Source organism: Anomaloglossus baeobatrachus, chromosome 3 (assembly GCF_048569485.1).
Source record: "Anomaloglossus baeobatrachus isolate aAnoBae1 chromosome 3, aAnoBae1.hap1, whole genome shotgun sequence".
In the NCBI taxonomy this organism is placed as follows: Eukaryota; Metazoa; Chordata; class Amphibia; order Anura; family Aromobatidae; genus Anomaloglossus; species Anomaloglossus baeobatrachus.
In genome coordinates this window covers 143,502,218-143,525,483 of record NC_134355.1, presented here as the reverse complement: position 1 = coordinate 143,525,483, position 23,266 = coordinate 143,502,218, and the positions used below count along the sequence as shown (strand labels likewise).

The 23,266-nt window shown below is 43.0% G+C and overlaps 1 protein-coding gene across 2 annotated transcripts in view; it reads left to right on the top strand.

Moving 5' to 3' along the window:
- RASGRP3 (RAS guanyl releasing protein 3) overlaps window positions 1–23,266 on the top strand; it is a 183,600-nt gene that overhangs the window by 85,621 nt on the left and 74,713 nt on the right. For both annotated transcript variants that reach the window (XM_075338148.1, XM_075338145.1), the window contains 3 exons: window positions 4,946–5,077; window positions 20,883–21,030; window positions 22,055–22,228. In XM_075338148.1, the coding sequence (XP_075194263.1) occupies window positions 4,946–5,077; window positions 20,883–21,030; window positions 22,055–22,228 (454 nt within the window). The remainder of the gene's footprint in view (window positions 1–4,945; window positions 5,078–20,882; window positions 21,031–22,054; window positions 22,229–23,266) is intronic.

Below are 23,266 nucleotides of genomic sequence, written 5' to 3'. Positions count from 1 at the left end.
AGGTGGCTGCGCAGGCCCACTCCCTGGTGCTTCTCCGCTGGGGTCCACACCGGGCCCTGATGCTGCAGCTGTACCTTGGATGTGTCTGGGCCAGGGGCTTGCAGCTCCCCTGCCCTTCGGATTCGGCTACCAGGGACGGATTTTATACCCTGGCAACCACAGACTCCGATGTCCGAGTCTCTCTGCTGCCTCTCAGCTACTCCTGCTTCTCTGGGCCAAACTGCTCCAGCTCTAGGCCCCAGATTCACAGGACAGCTCACTCTGTGTCTGTTCACTTCTGCTGCTCCCTACAGACTAACTAACTCCTCCCCCAGGTCAGGCTTAAGGAAGCTCCCTGAAACTTCAGGTTCAGAGCTCCCCCTACTGGCCTGAGGGAGAAACTGCGGTGGATGTTAACTTACTGGCCAGTAGATTTCCCCATTACCTCCAGGCTCAGCATTAACCCTCAGGAGGGCAATGCCGTTGTGGCGACCAGGTCCTAGGGCGCCACAGCAGCATGGGCGAAGGAGCACTATGGAGGGTGCGTAGCATGGGGGATGGAGCATGATGGGGGTGCACAGCATGGAGGATGGAGCACGATGGGGGTGCGCAGCATGGGGGATGGAGCACGATGGGGGTGCACACCTCCCCCAAAAACTCACACACACTGCCACACACACACTGCACAACACACCACACACACACTGGGAACCACAAACACCGCCCTACACAGACACCCACACACACAGACAACACCGCACACACACAACACCCAACACACAAACACCACGGCACACACAAATATACACACACACCGCGCAACACAAACACACTGCACAAAGCATACCTTTCCCCAAAACACACACACGCACCCCACACACACCCACACAAACCACGCAACACACACAGCACCACACACATGCAATGCTGCAGACACACAGCACTCCACAAACAACGCAACACACACAACGCAACACACAAACAACACCGCTCTCACCCCCCCACCCAGACAACACCCAGAACATTTACAGCGCCCTACAAAAACACTTGGCAACTACACACAACAACATCTATATATATATATAACAAAAATCATAAATTAACTACACAATAAATTCTAGAATACCCGATGCGTTAGAATCGGGCCACCTTCTAGTATAAATAATAATGATCATGGCTAACTTTAATGAGTACAAAAACTTAGGTTTTATAGATTGGGCAAGGACAAATTTCCATCATTGTTATTGTAAAGCAGACTATATACAGTATAATACATTATATTAATTGATTCTAAACAGAGATTTTAAAATGGAAAATAGATCATCACAAAAAGTGTACTATTCTGTTTCCAGTTTTGCTCAATTTTATTGCACAATTAATAAACTTTATTTTTATAAAGCTGGAACATTCCTTTAATATTTAAGGGGTTGTCCGGGACTTAATAACTGATAATCTATCGTTAGGATAAGGCATTAGTCTGATTGGTGGGGGTGGGACACCCAGCACCTACAGCGATCAGCTGTTGCCGCTGCCGGCTAGAGCTACTCAGTTGCGGAGGTGCACAGCGCAATCCTGTCAATAGTACAGTGGCCGAGGCCAGATACTGCACATCTGCCCTCTAGTGATTCTAATAAAGGACAGATATACAGTACCTAGTAGTGGCCACTATACAGTCAATGGAGCTGTGCTGGGCAGTTCCACAACAGAGTAGTTTCAGCCCTTGTTGGCTATGGGAAAAGCTGATCCATGGGGGGTGTCGGGTGTTGCACCCCCAATGATCAAACACTGATGACTTATTCTACGATTAGGGTATCAATGTAAAGTCCCAGACGACCCCTTTAATTACAAATATAAAATGTAGCAATTGTCAATTTCTCCATTCTCTATGTCATGTGATTTACATCTGATTCTCTAAACTCAGTTATTTTTATTATAAGCAGGCTGATTTTCATTATAAACAATGTTGGACCAATGAGCAGCTATTCAAAGAAAATATCATTACACTGCCCTACATCAGTTTTACTGACTACATGATACCATGCTCATTATGAATTTTTGTGTGCTGAATCCAAAAATCAAATCTGTTTCCTTCAGTCATGCCTGTTTTTTCTGCAAAATGGTGTTTACTAAGGAACTCTAGTAATACCATTTGACATCAACCCCAACAAATATTACCCCAATTGCCACCACACCAGGGCAATCGGGAAGAGCCAGGGACAATGCCAGAATTGGCGCATCTAATGTGATAGCCAAATAGCCATGGGCCTTACCAGACTGATAATACTAGCCCACATTTGTCTGCTTTACCTTGGCTGGTTATCAAAAATAGAGGGGACACCATGGTGTTTGTTTTAATTATTTATTTATTTATTTATTTATTAGGTTAAAAAAGACTAAACACACCTTTTAGTGCCAAATGAAAGGCACTAAAGGGTGCAAGTGTACAATATACAATGTACTGCAATAACAATTAAACACAGCCTATATGCCTGTTCTAATCTAAGCTCTCCCTCCCTTGAACTGCATCCAGAGTAGAGATGAGCGAACCTAAGGTTCGGTTTTTTAACGAACACCAACTTCAAAACACAGGCCGGGATTCCGAGTTTGAATGCTTTACGTGCGAACTTAACTCGCACGAACAACGCTGTGCTCAAGTACACTCAGTGCTCAGCCGTGTGCGAGCCACTTACAGTGTTTGAACGACTTGCACTGGGATAACAAACAGCGTGTTCACATGTAGTGTGCAACCCCCCCCCCCCCAAAAAAAAAAATTGAAAATGTGCATCCATACTTCCCTGGAAGGGATCTGCTTATGGCTGGCTGTATGTGGGCAGAGACTTATACTGCCCATTACTGTTTCCGAATTTTCATGGGCAAAGTTCGAACATGTGGAGGTTTCGTTCGTTTACTGCCAGTGAACCGAACCTCCAAATGTTCGATTATCTTTAGTCTAGAGGACAGTGTGCCGAACATTGCACCCCTGGGTCTCATGTAAGATCCGATGATGCGATACGGCCTGCCAATCACAGTAATACCAGTAGCAAACATGGCTATGGCATTACTGTGTATGGCAGGCAATCCCCCATGTTTATGGGATGTCTAACAGCCGCGGAACCTGTAGGGTGGGAACTTGAGCATACCCGAGCACCCCGATGCTCGATCGAGTATTGAGCAGTGACAAGCTCGTCACTTAATACTTTAATTATATTACATGGATATGCTGAATGCACCTAAAGAAATGCTGACTATGCAAGTGGTACAAATAATAGGAAGACTATTTAATAAGCAGTTAATAACAGCCGATATCGTAATTTTATAGCTATGGAAGCGACGTCAAACCCAATGGCAACGTACAGTCATACATAACAAAACAAATTTAACTCTGTTAAAAATGTTTTTGTTGAATATGTCATCGAGCACTTGAACAGTTCATGGAAGGTGCAGGAATGATCTTGATATATTCTGTTACATTTGTGGCTGTTTTACAACACCCAACTATTACCTATTATATCAAAACTGTTGCAGAACATCATATCAAGAAAATATCTCCATAACAATTAAAATGTTCACAACTATTGTTCCCTCGGTTAGACAATAGATTCATTTTTATGCATGAAACTAATATATTACATGCTATGGCTTCTTCAGAATTTCTTTTTACCAATGATACTCTACTTTAAAACCTTTAAAGGGGTATTTTCATCTTCATGATCTCATCCCAAGGTAGGTATAATAATAATATTAGCATATACCTCCAATTACAAATATAGTATAGTTCTCATTGCAGCTGTATACCAGGAAGGGGCCCAGGATAAGTAAATATATACTAAACATGATCCTAGGATAAGAACATATACCATGATGGGCCCAGGATGGGGATATATACCAGGATGGGGACACATACTGTATACCAGGATCAAGACATATATACCAGGATGGGGTCATATATACCAGGAAGTGCCCAGGATGTGGAACCTATACCAAGATAGGTACATATATATCAAGATGGGCAGATTATGGGAACATATATACCAGGATGGGGATATATATACCAGGATGGGGACATATATACCAGGCTTGGAGTGATATATACCAGGATGGAGACATATATACAAGGATGGGCTCAGGCTAGAGACACATATACTAGGAAAGGGGGGCATATTTACCGGGATGGGGGACATATTTACCAGGATGGGGCTTAGGATGGGAGACACATACACCAGGATCGGGGATATATGTACCAGGAAGGAGGACATATTTATAAGGAAGGAACCCAGGATGGGGGACATATATACCAACATGGTTGACATGCATACCAGGATGGACCCAAAATGGGAGTCGTGTATACCAAGATGGGGACATATATACCAAGATGGGGGACATGCTTATCAGGATAGAAAACCCATTTACTAGCATGTGTGACATATTTACCAGGAAGGGGCCCAGAATAAGCGACATTAGTACAGGATGGGCGTCATTACTACATAATGAATAGGGGGGAACTCGTATGTCTTTATAGGATTTAGAACACTACAAGGGCCCATAAATCTTACCAACATGTGGGGGGAAGGCACAGGTCCAAACTTTGCATCTGGGCTCATTGGACTCTAGTGACACCACTGCATGGATAACTAATCTGCGATACCTTTTACAGAAGGTAAGCGACATAGCTTATCAGGAGAGCTATACCATATTTCTAATTGGAGGTATTTGTTTATCATTACACCTAGTACGTACGATGTGATACAATCTTGGAGAAGAAAATAACTCTTTTATCAAACATTTCTCATTAATGAAAAAAAAATTGAGGTGTTGTATATTTTTTTACATTGTATCTGGAATCAGCACCTTTCATAAAAATACTTAGGTCAGCAGAAAATATTTTTTCAAATGTAAGACCAATGTTATCAAAGATGTGCCATTTTATGAGGACAAAAAGTCATGATGACCCTTATGTCTTTTCTAGATACTGGATTCTGGAATTTCCCGCGGAGTTTAATTTGGATTTGGGATTGATACAGATGACAGAGGAATTCAGAGAACTGGCAAGCCAGCTAGGGTATGAAGAGCATATCAATCTGATAGACATCTCCAGCATGTGAGTATTTAATGTAGTTTATATGTAGAAGATTGTTAAATTTATTTACGAATGAGATGTATTTCTCAATATAAAAAATTGTGTTGTACTATAGGTGCTTCTGTGGGGCACAATATACATCCTATGATTGCTATGATTAAAGCAGTTGAATACTTTCTAACATATGTTTTACAAATTTTCAGCAAACATCTGTTTAATCAAGTGACTCATATATTGTGTTTATCAGAGCAGTGTCCATGCCGTTCTTCTAAAAGTGCTGCCTCTTCACAGTACGGCTTTCTGGTCTGGAACATGGCTTTTCACGGAAGAGTATCTGAACAGATTTGTTGAATCAGCGACTTCTAATAACATTGTGTATGCCAGTATAATCTTACAGTGTCTGAGCACAGTAAAATGCAATGGGGAAAGATCATGGACTGAAGTGGTCACATGCCAGTACCATAAGGGGAGTGACAGCTGTTTTAGGTGCATAGGGGGAACAGTTCGACATTAATGCCTCTGCATTTGGAATGGGATATTATAAAAGCTTTTCTAGGTGTTAGGCCCCTTTCACACGTCAGTGATTCTGGTACGTATGTGCTTTTTTTTTAAACGTACCAGAATCACAGACATACGCAGACCCATTATAATCAATGGGTCTGCTCACACATCAGTGATTTTTCACTGAACGTGTCTCTGTGCAGCATACACCCGTGGCCGTGATTCTGCACGGAGACAAGTCAGTTTTTTTCTGGCATCACTGATGACCCACGGACCACACTATGGTGTGATCCGTGTGTGATCAGTGAAACACGTACCAGAAAATCACGGACATATTAAATATTTTCAACTTACAATACCTGCGATTTGCTCTGGAGCCTCCGCTCTCCGCAGTTTCTGCCTGGCTCATGAATATTCATGAGAGCAGGAAAACCCGACCAGGAAGTAGGTGCTGAGAGCGGTGGGCAGACGCTGGAGACCCGAGGAGATCAGCACCATGGACAGCAGCAGTAAAGGCAGGTGAGTAATTTCCATATGCAATCACGGATCACGGATTGCACATGGACAACCCACGTGTGCCGTGAATCACGGCACACGGATGGACATGTGCGTGTTTTACACGTCAGTGAAGAACGTCTGTGTTTTTCACTGACATGTGAAACGGGCCTAATGTGTAGGTGTCGCCATACTTTGTCTTAGGCCACCTTAACATGTCAGTGATTCTGATACGTATGTTGCAGTTTTTATATGCACCAGAATCACAGACATATGCAGACCCATTAAAATCAATGGGTCTGCGCACATATCAGTGATTTCCCACAGACTTGTCTCCGTGCAGCATACACGCGTGTCTGTATGTTCTGCACGGAGACAAGTCCGTTTTTCTCCGGCATCACTGATGTCCCATGGATCAACCAGTGGTGTGACCCATGAAACACCTACCAGAAAATCACGGACATTTAAAATAAAAAGCTTTTTAAACTCACCTGTCTCCACTCGCTGCTGTCTCCTGCTTCCAAGCTGGCTAATTATGCTCATACATGTTGCACAGAGGACCCGGAAGTTGCAGCAGCGGTGAGACACCGGTGGCTGGACACAGCATTGCGGTAGATATCAGCACCACCGACAGGAGGAGCGTGGACAGGTGAGTATAAGTTCCTGATCTCCGTGCATTATCACGGATAGCACACAGAGATCACACATGTGCCAAAATCACGGCACATGAAGGGATAAGCCAACCTTTATCACGTCAGTGAAAAATATGTCTGTTTTTCATTGACGTGTGAAGGAGGCATTAGGCCTCCTTCACACCTCTGTGCTTCTGATACGTGTGGTTTCCATTTCCATACGTACCGGAGACATGGATGCACGTAGACCCATTAAAATCAATGGGTTTGCTCACATCACACGTTCGTGTTGTGACACAGAGCATGTGTCTGTGTGGAGCATATGCGTGGCCATGTGCTCCACACAGTGATATGTCCATTTTTTGGCATGCAGCACGGATGTCACATGGACCAAACACTGAGATGAGATCCATGTGACATGTACCGGAGGACACCCCTTTGCTGAAATGAAATGGATTTTTAAACTTACTTGTCTCCGGCACCTTTTGTTGCTTCCGGGTCCCGCTAATTATGCCTCATGAATATTCACTGCACTGACTGTGGACCCAGAAGCAAGTGTGAGAGCAGTGCTGGAGACAGGTAAGTATACAAGTTCATGCTGTCTGTGTGCTATCCAAATGTCACACGGATAGCATGGATAGCACACAGACAGCACATGGAACACACACAGGGACACACAGACGGCAACATGGACCTGCACACACATGCGTTTAATACATTTTCTATATATACATAGTGCACATCAGCTCAGCAACTTTCCTGCAGTTATTTCCTCTTCATGTGCTTTCCCCTGTAGCCTGTTTTATGTAATCACGCCCTGTGATGGTACATGTTTTTTCCTCTCCCCACAGTGTATTCTATGTACAGCCACTTTCCCGCTGCTATCTTTAAAGCTTCATTCACACCTCCATATTTAAAGGTGTACATGAAAAAATTGTCCAGGTGTCATCAGTGTTTTACATAAGGCTGCTTTCACACATCAGGTTTTTGCTGTGCGGCACAATCCGGCGCTTTGCAGAAAAAACGCATCTGTTTTTTTTGCTGCCGGATGCGGTTTTTCCTCATAGACTTTTATTAGCACCGGATTGTGCCGCATGTACTCGCGTTTGATCCGGTTTTTGCCGGTTGCGGCAAAAATTGTCACTCCGGCGGCCGCACACGACGCAGAGAGGACCATTTTTTGCCAGCGGCAAAAAAATGCATAGCGCCGGGTGCAGCGCTCTGTGGCATGGTGCATAATGAAAGTCTATGCACGCCGAATCCGGTGGCATGCATCAAATGCCGGAAGCATGTACCGGATTCGGTTTTTACTTCTGAGCATGCCCAGAAGTGATATAAATTCATTGCTTGTCAGAAAATCACTCACTCACGCACTGACTCATTCGCTCACTCTCACCCACTCACCGATCACGGGCGCAGCGCTGCACGGCTGTCACACTGCTGGCGGCTTCTCCTGATTTGAAAATGCCGGCCGTCCATTATTCAATCTCGTATTGACTGCTTTCCCCACCCACCGGCACCCATGATTGGTTGCAGTCAGACACTCCCCCACGATGAGTGACAGCTGTCTCACTGCAACCAATCACAGCCGCCGGTGGGCGTGTCTATATCGTGCAGTAAAATAAATAAATAAATAATTAAAAAAAAACGGTGTGCGGTCCCCCCCAATTTTGATACCAGCCAAGATAAAGCCACACGGCTTAAGGCTGGTATTCTAAGGATGGGGAGCTCCACGTTATGGGGAGCCCCCCAGCCTAAAAATATCAGCCAGCAGCCGCCCGGAATTGCCACATCCATTAGATGTGACAGTTCCAGGACTCTACCTGGCTCATCTCGAATTGCCCTGGTGCGGTGGCAATCAGGGTAATAAAGGGTTAATCATGGCAGGCGTCTATGGGACACCCCCAATGATTAACCTGTAAGTGAAAGTAAATAAACACATACACCCGAAAAAATACTTTATTTGGAATAAAACACAAAAAATCACCCTCTTTCACCATTTTATTAAAATCCACAAATACCCCTCCAGGTCCAACGTAATCCACAGAGGTCTCGCGACGCTTTCAGCTCTGCTACATGAAGCTGACAGGAGCGCCAGTAGAACACCACCACTCTCTATCAGCTCCACGCAGCAACTGAAGTGAATCGCGCTGTCAGCGGGGACGTCACTGAGGTAATGCTGGGGTGTGTGCGGTGATGATGCGTGCGGTAGTGCCTGCGTGTGCGGTGATGATGAGTGCGGTAGTGCAGGGGTGTGCGGTGATGGTGCGTGCGGAGATGATGCGTGCAGTAGTGCCGGGGTGTGTGCGGTGATGATGCATGTGGTAGTGCAGGGGTGTGCGGAGATGATGCGTGCGGTAGTGCCTGCGTCTGCAGTGATGTTGCGTGTGGTAGTGCAGGGGTGTGCGGAGATGATGCGTGCGATAGTGCAGGGGTGTGCGGAGATGATGCGTGCGGTAGTGCCTGCGTGTGCGGTGATGATGCATGCGGTAGTGCCTGCGTGTGCAGTGATGATGCATGCGGTAGTGCAGGGGTGTGCAGTGATGATGCGTGCGGTAGTGCAGGGGTGTGCAGAGATGATGCGTGTGATAGTGCAGGGGTGTGCGGAGATGATGGGGTCTCTCTCTCTCTCAGTTTAAAAAAAAAACAAAAAAAACCAAAACACGGATCCGTTTTTTACCGGATCCATCGCCTCAGTTTTTACATACTCTGAGACGGATCCGTTGCATTAGGCACAAACCGGATTGTGCCTGATTGCAAAAAACTGATGTGTGAAAGCAGCCTAAGTGTGTCATCCAAGTGTCTGTTTTTACCATCAGAGAATTTCATGGATGGATCAAAAAATAAGAAAATTACAAAGCTTCTAGTATTCTTCTCAATATTAAACACATGCAGCACATGGATGAGACACAGATGCCATCCGCGTGCTGTACGTGATGTACGTGTTTTTCAAGGGACCTGTATTGTCCCTTTGTCATTTGTGCTGCCGGAAAAAAGTGGACATGTCTCCATGTGTTTTGAATGGACACAAAATAATCATGGACATGTGATTAGCATGATTAGCATCATAGTTTATGATGGGTACACGCTGTATGTATGAAAAAAAAATGGATACAATGCATATGTGCAACTCGGATGCCTGAATGACGCCCCACTCTGAGAGTAAGCAGGGGGAAATCACATGTCTTGTAATCATCTGTTAGAACGGATCCTGCTGAGATCCTTTGTCAAAAAAGTTCTGCAGACATAACTTTTTTGTCAGTTGCTAAGTAACTGATGTCTGACGGATCCGTTTTCTTTAACATGGGAGCCTTTGGACGACACATCCGTTAACGGATTGCTATTTAGTCATCCGTTTTTCTTGCATTTGTATTGGATCCGTTTCGAATGGAAGATAACTAGAAATAGAAGTCAGTTAAGTTCTCCAGTCATCCGACTCCCAGACAAATTTTGTCAACGGATTTCTGCAGGATCCGTTGTAACAGATGATTACAGAACATGTGAACACTGCCCAAGTCTTTAAAACTGAACAGGAGCATTGAGCTAATATATTAGATATTCTAAAACAGTAAAATGATATAAAATTAGAAGACTTCATTTTGCATTTAGCGAACAAAGGAACAATAAAAAATTGTATGCAGGACTTTAAAGGGAACCTGAATATTGGCATGAGGGCATTTTAAGGGATGACATGCAAAAATATGTTGGAGAAAATAATATAATAACTGACAAACAGCATGGATTCATGAAAGATAAATTGTGTCTAACCAACCTGTTGGGGTTCTATGAGGGGGTAAGTGCAAACCTGGATATTGGTATTGCAGCTGATGTGATTTATTTGGACTTTGCAAATGCATTTGATACTGTACCACATAATAGCCTTATACTAAAGCTCCAGAAGCAAGGACTAGGGGAAACTATATGCAACTGGGTAAGGAATTGGCTAAAAGATAGGAAACAAACAGTAGTCATAAATGGAACATTCTCTAAATGGGTTATAGTCTGCAGTGGGGTGCCGCGGGGATCTGTGCTAGGACCAATTCTTTTTAATCTCTTTATTAATGACCTTGTGGATGGGATTGATAGTAAAGTGTCAGTCTTTGCTGATGACACCAAACTATGTAGGATATTAAAAACTGACCTTGATAGTATAATATTACAAAAAGATCTGGATAAGATGTCAGAATGGGCAGATACTTGGCAAATGAGATTCAATGTTGATAAATGTAAAGTAATGCACCTAGGACGGAGTAATCCTATAGCTGCGTATACATTAAATGGAAGTAAACTCGGGACTACAGAACAGGAGAAGGACTTGGGTATTCTCATTACAAATAAGCTGAGCAGCAGCACTCAATGTCAAGCAGCAGCTGCTAAAGCAAACAAGATTCTAGGGTGTATAAAAAGAGAGATAAGATCTCGTGATCCCAACGTATTGTTACCCCTCTATAAATCACTTGTAAGGCCACATCTGGAATATGGGATTCAGTTTTGGGCTCCACATTTTAAAAAGGACATTCAGAAGTTAGAGTCAGTTCAAAGGCAGGCAACTAGACTACTACAAGGAATGGAAGGCCTCCCATATGATGACAGGTTGAAAAAGTTAGATATGTTTAGCTTAGAAAAAAGACGTCTCAGAGGAGATCTCATTTATATATATAAATACATGTGTGGTCAATATAAAGGACTGGCACATGACTTATTTCTTCCGAAGACAATACTAAGGACCAGGGGTCATTCACTGCGAGTGGAAGAAAAGCGATTCCGACATCTAAATAGGAAAGGGTTCTTTACAGTTAGAGCAGTCAGACTGTGGAATGCCCTACCACAAGAGGCAGTAATGGCAGATACTATAACAGCTTTCAAAAAAGGGCTGGATGATTTCCTCAGTACACACAACATTGTTGGTTATAAATGACTTTGTGACCAAATGTAGAACTGGTGGAGGAAGGTTGAACTAGATGGACCTAGGTCTTTTTTCAACCTTAGTAACTATGTAACTATGTAACTATGGACAGCTTGCTCTGCAGCAAATCTATGCAGTTAATCAAAGTATTGGGACGTGCTTGCAGCCAGCACTCACAGTGATGTGAGTGGTGAATTTAGTCGCCATGTGTAATTGAAAGTCAGCGGCTCCCAGGAAAAAATTAGTTAATTTTCTCCCAGTAGCCGCTCTTTCAGTAAGACCGGTGTGACACTTGCGATTGCCTTTCCTGTATCTTGCGAGAGTTTTGTGGTGCATCACCCGTCACGGACTCACACTCTCCTCACAGGAGCGTCTCAGCTGCATAGAGATGCATGCAACCGACCCGCTCCTGTGAAGAGAGTGTGAGTTCGTGATTCCTGGGTGATAGATTCCCTTTCGGCATGAAAGTTTAAGTTTTAGGTATAATACAACTCAATGTAACCAGGGTTTACTGACTACTGGCCAAAAGCAATTTTTCGTTCGCTCATTAATCTTTATAGTGAGGAAGACATATTTCACATGTGACGTCTAAAGTATAGGAAACTAAATGCAAAATGCTGACTGGACGCAGCATCTGAACAGTCAGGTCACACAGGACACGTCTGCTAACAGGCTGGTGACATTGTTGAAATCTATAGGAAACTGACTAAAGAGAGTATAAACAGGGGGCAGTTGTATGCAATAAACATTGTTTACAAAGTTTTCATGGATGTATTCTTGTGAAAAATAAAAAAATCATGAATCAACCAGACGAATTTAAGGCACATCATGACAGGAAGGCTATTTGGCCACGAGAGACGAATTGTTTGTTGTTTGGCAGTGATGGTTTAAGATGATAATGTCGTAATGAAGTGTCGGAGTTATTGCTGTTAGTATACACCGCTTAGGATGAGAGAGAAAGGAATTGCGATAGTCTACGTATCCTTCACCTCATCAATCAGAACCACTAAAGCTCAGAAGGGAAGTGGATACAGCTATGCTTAAAATCCCAGAGAAGACTGTGCTACCTAATGTCTGCATACAAATACATTGGGATAGGGTTATCAAGTGAAGCTAAGAAGTTACAATGTGACAGACAAAAAAGTCACAAGTCCTTTATCAGTTAGTCAACCCTAAATTCAACTAAGGCTACGTTCACACATTGAGAATTTGGTGACTTTTTTACTTCAGTATTTGTAAGTCAAAGCCATGAGTGAGTAAAACATATAGAAGTGGTGCCTGTGTTTCTATTCTACTTTTCCTCTGATTGTTCCACTCTTGGTTTTGGCTTACAAATACTGAGGTAAAAAAAAACTCACCAAATACTCAACGTATGCACAATAACTAAATATCTTTTAGACATTCTAGGCCTTTGTGTACAGCATTGAACTCTAAAAGAAATTTGTTTGATGATCTGTTTTTCCTTAAGGAGTCCCTTTGCGAATCAGTCTTTTTGCGAAAGTTCCACAGAAAAGTGCAAATGAGGTCCCTCCTAGAGGGAAAAAACAATGATCATGCTGGTGCCACCTATTAGGCCACATGCACATGTTGAGTATTTGGTGAGTTTTTTACCTCAGTATTTGTAAGCTAAAACCAGGAGTGGGGGATAAATACAGTAGTGGTATCTATTATACTTTACCTCTGATTGTTCCACTCCTGGTTTTGGCTTACAAATACTGATGTAAATAACTCACCAAATAATCCAAATAATGTGTGCATGTGGACTACAGTTGAAACCACAACTGAGTAGTAAAAAGTCTCTAAAACAAAAAATAAGAAGGTTTAAAACTTTTTATCAAATATTGAAAGCAAACACATTACTATATCTGCCTCAATGGTTTTATTGGCATGAAGAAATTATCGAGTCATGCAAATATCTGATTTCTTAAAATGTCTCGCAACCAAAGCAGACGCCTTCACCTTATCTGTGGATTTCACTTTTACACTGTTGGCCATGACTTCCATCAGTGCGTCTGTTGTGGGATCGTGCACACAATACACATTTCCTGCCAGCATTGTTTTATATTTAGAAACTCTGAGTCGGAAACTGGTGATCTAACTTCTAAAGCCAGATGCCTCGTGTGCAGTCCCTGTTACATCTGCCCTTGTATTGTTTGTATTCTCAGCTGTTGTGTTATACTATACACTGTATATACTGCATCTATAAATACTATATCATTGCTACATTTGTACATCAGGCCTTAAAGAGTGCAAAATAATGTTTGTTCTTTAAAAAGCATTGAACAAGTTGTTAATTTTATCTTTAATTTTAACAGATGTGTTGCTAATCGCAATTTTACTTCAGTTACTAATATGTTAGCAGTAGGGTATATGCACATCGTGTCTTTTAGACTCTAGTGTACCCCGTTGAGATTTGCCGGAGAAAGATTCTTCAGGACACGTTGGCGTCTTTTGACTTGAAACTTTTTTTTCTCATGTTTTTTTAAATCTTTTTTTCATTGTTTTTGCCTTTGTGATTCTTCTTGGACATTTTAATATAAACTAATGTATATCTTTCAAGTGAAAGCTGCCACCAAAATGGTTAAGCCATGGTTTTTGAAGCTTGAGGCGGTTAAAAGAAGCTTATAAACTACTGAAGATATGCTCAAGACATTCTGACATTGCAGTCAGGGGCGGAATGATCACGGTCGCAGGGGTAGCGATCGCGACTGGGCCCGAGGATTAATTGGGCCCGAGGAGGTCAGCCAGTGGCGTACCGCCATTGGCGGCAGACCACGCAACCACTATGGGGCCTGTGATTCAGGCCCCCCACTGAGGATCAAACTTTCAATTGTATCGGCATTGCTGTGTTTGCGGCACTTTGATGGGTCAGCATAGCAGAGTGCGATGATGTCACTACTGCACGCTGGTGTGCTGAGATGTGCAGAGCGGCAGAAGAGTGTACAAGCTGAGGAGACTGAAGCAGCAAGGAAATGAGGAGAAGTGAGTATTTATGTATTTAATCACAGTGGCCAGAGGATTATGGGGGTGCATTAAATGATATGGAGGTTGCATAGTACTATATGAAGGAATATAGAAGCTGCATACTACTATATGGAGGAATATGGGGGCTGCATAATACTATATGGGGGCTACATAATGCTATATGGAGGAATATAAGGGCTGTATACTACTATATGGGGATTGCATATTACTACATGGTGGAATATAAGGGCTGTATACTACTATATGGGGGCTGCATAAGACTATATGGAGGAATATGTGGGCTGCATAATACTATATGATGGTTATGGGGGCTGCTTAATACTATATGGTAGAATATGGGGGTTGCATACTACTATATGCAGAAATGTAAGGACTGCATACTACTATATGAGGACTGCATAATCTATATGGTGGAATATGGGGGCTGCATAATACTATATGGTGGACTATGGGAGATGCATAGTAATATATGGAGGAATATAAGGGCTGCAAACTACTATATGGGGGTTGCATACTACTATATGGGGGCTACATAATACTATATGGTGGAATTTGGGAGCTGCATACTACTATATGGAGGAATATAAGAGCTGCATACTACTATATGGGGGCTGCATAATACTATGTTGAAATATGGGGGCTGAATAATACTATATGGAGGACTATGCAGTCTGCATAATACTATGTGGAGGAATATAGGGACTGCATAATAATGTGGCGCCCCTGACCTGGTCAGGCACCACTGAGTACTGCACCCATGCTGGGACAGTACTTCCAGGTAATTCCAAAGGCCAGAATGAGGTGTGTACGCACAGACACATAGCAACCAGGTCTCCCACACCATTAGATGGCACCCTTGGGTAGCCTCTAGAGGAGACTTGCCTTCAATTTGTCATGATTGACTCCTGGCTCAGCTGGAGCTGAGCCTTTTTTTTAGTTTAACTTCTGATGCAAGTCACGTTAGGGGTTAATCCTTTCTGCCTCGTTTTGGAGGTCAGGCTGCTTTATTAGGGCACTGTTTCTCTTGGACTTCGCCAGTGATACTTCTGGCTCTGCTGTGTTCTGCTCTTGAGTGACCTGTTGTCTGCCCTGCCCCCTCCTGACTGAGCGTACAGCGTGACACAATTCTTATCAAGGGGTGTAGTGGTGGGGCTGGAAGCTAAGTTGCAGAGGCTAAAAGGAAAGGAGTGGAGCAAGCCAGTCTGGTGGTGGTGAGCTGCGGTTACTAGGAGACGCAGACGCGCACACACGCTAGTCAGACCCTGCATGTGAAGTAGCTGTTAGCGGGGGAGAACGGTTAGCAGTGAGTCAGTCAGAAAGACTGAGAGAGCGGTTGAGTACGGGGACTGCTGGTGACTAGACACGCACGGGGAACAGGTCCCTAGAATAGATGTCCATTTATTGATCTGCTAAACCTACCTGTGAGGGGACTAGAGGTACCTCCCCAACCATACAGAGTCTGAACCTCAGCAGCAACGCAGGGACCCATAAGGAGACAGAGGTTGAAGCCATCTCACCTGGTACACACTGCCGGCAAAAGGGCCAAAAAGGGAGAAAAGGCAGTAGCGACTCCCTGGATAGACCCCACAGTACTTCAAGTCAAGGGTTATCCGAACAAAGAAGTGCTAGGAAGGCGAGTTAATGGTTACCCTCAGATTGGCCTGAAGGAGTTCCTGGTTCCACCTGGTTTGTCTGAGCATCGCCCGGGTTACCTCACGATAACAGCAAAAGTGAGTAAAAACAAGTTGAAAGACTTTCCGGATTGAGCCTGAGTTATTCTGGAATCTGTTGTTCTACACACCCGAGCCCCTGGGGTCAGCCTCACTCACGGGAGGCCACACCATCCAACTGCAGACTCCATCAGCCCCAGACGCTCGTTAAATTTGCAGTGGCGGTCACCCATATCCCTGACCGCAAACCGTTAGTGGCGTCACGACTCATATATATATAAAACTGACATACCTGTTGCCATATATACCCAAAAGAAGACCCTGTGGCACCCCTGAAGGTGGAATGATGTCCCTGGGGCGACTACTGCAGGTGGGCTTCACAATACTATATTGAGGAATATGTGGGCTGCATAATACTTTATGGAGGAATATATGGGCTGCATAATACTATATGGATGAATATGGGGGCTGCATATTAATATATGGAGGATTATGGGGACTGCATTATATCATATGGAGGAAAATGGGGTTCATTATAATACATGGAGAATTATAAAAAGTGCATTACACTATATGCAGGACTATGGGTTGCATTATACTATATGGAGGACTATGGGGAGCCTATTATAATATATGCAGGACTATGGAGAGTGTATTATAATATATGAAGTACTATGGGTAGTGTATTGTAATATATGGAGGACTACGAGATGCAATATATTATATGAAGGACTATGGGGGATGCAGTATAATATATGGAGGTCTATGAGATCCATTATAATACATGGAGGACTATGGGGTGTGCATTATTATATATGGAGGACTATGGGAAGTGCATTATAATACATGGAGGACTATGGAGTGCATCAGACGATATTGAAGACTATGTGGGGCCCATTATACTTTATGGAGTACTATGGGAGACCACATTATACTATATGGAGGACTATGTGGGGCCCATTACTCTATGGAGGACTATATGTGGCCCATTATACTATATGGAAGGCTTTGTGAGGCCCTATATATTACTTGGAGGGCTATGAGGGAGCCTTTATACTTTATCTACAGTTCTTTGAGGGCCATTATACTGTATACAAGCATATATACAGTGTGAAGGTTTGTTTGGGGTCTATTATACTGGGCTTCTCTGTGAGAGTATGTGTCGCCCTGGACAAGCCAGGGGCTACAGGTAACAACACACACACACCCCCACCCCCAGCAGTTCACAGCAGACATCCCCAGTGAGACCTGATTCCTTCCCTCGGGTTCAGACAGACACACTAGGTGGGCGGAGTCAAGCAGATAGGCACGCCCACCAAAGAGTCCAGCTGGCCTGAGGCAGGAAGCAGGTCCAGACAAGTCTAGGAGAGGAAGAGAGAGGAGGTCTGCAGAGAGACAGAAGCAGACAGGGGCCTAGGTTGGAGCCTAGGACCCTCGAGTAGAGAGTGAGGCAGACGGTAGTGGCCGTCTGCAGGGAGCCGGGAAAACCGTTGGTGGAACCGTAGGTAGCCGGGGCTGGGCGGTGGCCCACCGGTACCGAACCGGGGAGCCAGCTGGAAACCGGAGCGCAGGAGGAGCGTGCACGAAGGCGAAAGAAAGGACTTACACTACCAACCAGGGTCAGGGGAAAAACTACCGCAGCCGTCTGTGGGACCCGTCCATCCAGCCGAGTGTTTTACCGAGAACTGTGTCCTCATCATTGGCTGAGTGAGTACCACCGTGCCGTGCGGCACAGCGCTGCCCCCGCGACCCTGTACCTCACCAGGTCCCGTAACCCACCTGACATCCATGCCTACCCCATCACCGGGCCCCGGGACAACCAACCCCCTACCCACGGAGGGGAGAACTAACAACAAAGCTGCTTCCGGGATCCCCGTCCAGAGCAGCGGTGGTGTCACCAATATCACCACAACCGTGGGTGGCGTCACGGACAATAATCAAAACCCCCACAATCAAAATCCCCTTTTCACTCACGGGCGAGAAACGCCGCTCGAGTCCCCGGGATCCGGCCCACCGCTTGAGCCACAACCGAGCAGCAGCAGCCGCAGCATCAGCGGTAGCCGGACCCGAGCAGTGGGAGAGCGCAGCGTCCCCTCCTCCGCCCGCGACAACTATCGTGATGAACTCCGGATTGAGAAGCTGTGGTGAGATGGCTTTTGCTTTCCTCTAATGTTACAATAGTGTTATTTATAACTCAAATATAATGTACAGCCCCCAAAAATTGGATGGGGCTATATACAAGTGCATCTCAAGAAATTAGAATATCATCAAAAAGTTAATTTATTTCAGTAATTCAATATAAAAAGTGAAACACATATATTATATTGAGTCATTACACACAGAGTGATCTATTTCACGTGTTTATTTCTGTTAATGTTGATGATTATGGCTTACAGTTTGTGTCCCAAATCTGCATGTCTCTCTTCATGTCAGCAGTGCCAGCAAAGTCAATCAGAAATCTGAAGTGCTGTTTATTTTTCAGTTGCAGATTTGATGCAGAAAATAATCTACAGCATGTCAATTGTTGGTGCATTTTTTTCCTGCGTATTTTAGCCCTTACACCCATTGAATTCTTTAAAAAAGTGCATTGCAGAAAAATGGACCAAAAAAACGCACCAAAAATGCACCAAAATGCATGTGTTTTTTGGTGCATTTTTTTTCTGCCAGAAGGAGAAGATTTTGTGCAGAAAATTTCTGCACCAAATCTGCAGCGTGCGCACATCGTCAATTGTTGGTGCATTTTTTTCCTGCGTATTTTAGCCCTTACACCCATTGAATTCTTTAAAAAAGTGCATTGCAGAAAAATGGACCAAAAAAACGCACCAAAAATGCACCAAAATGCATGTGTTTTTTGGTGCATTTTTTTTCTGCCAGAAGGTGAAGATTTTGTGCAGAAAATTTCTGCACCAAATCTGCAGCGTGCGCACATCGTCCTAAAGTGTCAAGCTTTCAAAACAGCCAAGCATTTCAAAGAAGTGACATAGATTCTTTAGGCGTTTTCCCCTAGCAAGGCCACATCCACTCGTTAAATATTTGTTGAGCTTTTTACCTCAGTATTTGTGACTAGAACCAGGAGTGGGACAATCAGAGGAAACGTATAATAGACACACGTGTCCGATCACGCAATTATGCACTGCAGGCTCACAGGTAATTTGTCCGAGGACCAGAACAATTGATATCAAATACTGTATATGGCCTTTTGCCCATCCCTGTTCTTTGCACAGACAATGATTGTATTAACTATTATTCTGTGCTCAAAGAATTAAGGTTGTGTGGTCTAAAAAGGTTTAAAAAGGCCATTGATGCTTGCTGATCAGCTTGTGTATAGCTGAAATGCGGTTCTTTACAATCTGCGATTGCCTTGTTTAGATTGGTCCTTATGAGTCACTAACTGTCAATGAATGCAAAGTAAATAATAAAATCGGTATCAGTAAATCTTTATATGCAACTGGAACGACAATATTTCAGGTATGGACTTCAAATGATGAAACAAAACTTCTTTTGTGGCTCGTCTTTCAACAACTTCATTATTAAAATACCGTAAATGTACTCTGTTTTATCTAGGATAGATGGCTTACACAATGCTGGGAAATGATCTTTAAATTATTATTATTATTTATTTGCAGTTGCCCTTTTAAATTTGGTTAAAGGGAACCTGTCACCAGAATTTTCCCTTATAAACTGAGGCCGCTGCAAGTGAGCTCTTATATACAGTGTTCTAGAATACTGTATATAAGTGCCCAGGCCGCTGTGTATAATGTAAAAAACACCTTTATTATACTCACCTGGGGTCGTGGTCTGGTCCGATGGGTGTCACTGGTCTCAGGTCCGGCACCTACTCCATCCTGCGTGATCGCCGTCCTTCTGCCCAACCCCATGTGCACGACACATCTTATATCATTAACAGAGAGGCCTCCATTGCGGTCCTGCACATGCGCACTTTGATCTTCCCGGCTGACGGCAGAGCAAAGTACTGTAATACACAGGCACAGAGGAAAGGTCACAGACCGCCTGCGTATGCGCACTACAATACTTTGATCTACCCTCAGCCAGGCTGCTCAAAGAGCACATATGCAGGAGTGCAATGGAGGCCTCTCTGTGAATGAAGCACGACTTGTCATGCACGTGGATCTGGGCAAGAAGATGGCGATCGCACAAGTTGAGGCACCGAACTTGAGAGCAGCGACACCCATTGGACCTGACCACCCCTCGGTGAATATAATAAAGGGGTTTTTTTACGTTCTACAAAGTGGCCTGGGTTCTTACATACAGTATTCCAGAATGCTGTATATAAGGCCTCACTGGTGCTGGCCACAGCTTATAGAGGAAAAACCTGGTGACAGGTTCCCTTTAAGGTTTGTATTTCAGTGAATAGATTCATGAAATTAATTCATTATGATGTGTTCCTGATGTCCACCTGTTGTCTATTTTAATTTTCTCAAATAAAACAGTCATTATCTAAAAGCCTACATCAACAAAACGTTTTATGCCTCTTACGTATTTTTGGAGTATGGTAAGTAAGGTGTTGTGATCAGAGTGACACATTGAAATGGAGGCAGCACAGTAAGATCATTGTTGATTGTTTATTGATTCCAGCACTTTGTGGTGACAGTCTGCATTGTCACTTTTGTTTTCAGCCCATCTTATGACTGGATGCGAAGAGTCACACAGAGGAAAAAAACATCAAAGAAGGGAAAGGTTTGCCTTCTGTTCGACCATCTGGAGCCCGTGGAGCTGGCAGAGCACCTCACATTTCTTGAATATAAAGCGTTCAGAAGAATATCTGTAAGGATAGATGTTCTTTTACTTACTCCTTATTATGTTTGCATTCAGAAAGAGCAAAAACCAATAAACTAGAATTGTATAGATTTTTTTTCAAATAGAAGATATTGAACCCCTATTCATGAGAAGACAGCATTTTAATACTCCTATATTAAGCCAAACAAGCACAACTACTTCAACCGCAGGCACTTTTTACCATATGGGACCCATCTGTTTACCCAGACTTTATTCTGCTCCCTGAGTTTTGGATTTGATAATGTGATTTCTATGGGAGATTGGATTTCACTTGATATCTTGGAGAGGCATCATAATAGCCTAAATATTTAACCCTAAAAAGCCTATAGCATTCATAATTTTAAATAAAATATATACAGTGTCAGAGGTCCACTGTTCATTTACAGGCAATATTACGTTACTCTCATTCACAAATGTACCCACGCTTCTATATAGAAATAAACATAATAGATTGTTAAATGTATGATGAGATGTTACGATTTACATAGTGAATTAAGTGCAGAGGGGTCCACCAGGGAATTTACCTGCTGACCTGTGGGCCAGTGCGAGTTTGGATATACAACATACTTTGTATGATTGCTATGCGGCTTATGTAGGATAATTAATAAGATGGTTAATATATGACAGTGTACTCATCAAATACAATAGAAATTGCAAATTATGTTAAATGACAAGACTGATACAAGCTTAGGGACCCAATTGATTATTATGGGGTTCATCTGGTTAATGTTTTGTGTCAGATTTTAGAGCAAAAAAAATAAGTTCTGCATGATGCCCTTTTTTTTCTATTCCAAAAACTTGAAAAAAAAATAATATAATCAAAGCCAAATGGCTTAATAGTACTTAATGGGACTCTTCTGCATCATTTTCCGTTTTGAGCATGAATTCACTTTGATTATCCATAAATCCAATAAGACAAAGAAGTTCTCAAATGCAGGTGTGGACCTTAAATGTAAGTTTTTTTTGTATTATACAGAGTAAATTTTATCTGTATTCTTTTGTTGTTCACCAGTTTACAGATTACCAGAGCTATGTCATCCATGGATGTTTAGTGGATAACCCAACTTTGGAGAGATCTATAGCTCTTTTCAATGGAATCTCAAAATGGGTTCAGCTTATGGTTCTAAGTAAGCCAAGCCCACAACAAAGAGCAGAAGTCATCACAAAGTATATCAATGTGGCGGAGGTAATATTCATTTTAGGACATTTATAAATATTCCCTTGTTATGAGGGTGTCTATTAATAAAACTGTTAGCGCAGCACAGCTAGCGCATGAAAAGAAGCAGTCATACAGCTCAAGCTACAGAAAAATAAAAACGGTACAGGCCTCAGAAAATACCACAAAGCAAAAAATATTTTTCCAAAGTTCAGAATTTTTTTTCTTGACTTAAATAAGAAAAAAATCAATGCAAATTTTATTCTGACTTGGAGCATCGTGTCTCTAGGTCATTTTACCATACGATGAATGAAAAAAAAAAGAACAAGCAAGGAGTTGCACCAATTTTCATCATTTCATTCCTTTTAGTTTTTTTTTTCTATTTTTCAGTACATTGCATGGTAAACTGAATGTAGTCATTAAAAAATTCTACCTGTGTGTAATGTACACATAGTAAGAATTTTGCTTCACCTGTGGTCACGTACTGTCTAGAATCTATCGCCTCACTCAATAGAATATTATTGAACTAGCTGAGACTTTCGATGCATATTAGAGGTCACATGATGACCACTGGCTCACACAAGTGCCACTGATTCCTAATGGTGAGTACATTAGAAAACTGAAGCAAGGTGTGAACAACTCCATAGGGTAAATTTATTATTATTATTTTATTTCATGTATTTGCTTTTATTCATGGCTACTTTTAATGCTTACTTAATAAGGATTAGTCATGGGCAAGCACTAAAATGCTCGACTGCTCGTTACTCGATTCAAACTGGTCATTCGGAGTCGAACTTGGACGAGCTTGACGCGAGTAATGAGCATTATGAAAAGTCAATGACTGGCCTGTTCGGATGTCTGTCCACATACAGACAGCCGTAAACAGAGCATTTCTGGCAGGAGGGAGGGCAGTTTTTTTTGGGGGGGGGTTACTCTACACCCAGGAATGTTGTTTTAAACCCGGGAGAGCCATTCAGAGACTGCAATTGGCTCTCCTCGGGGTGCCTGCACACATCATGCAGTGAAGCAAGCCTGTCCATTGTGGTCCTTGTTTCACAGACAAAATAT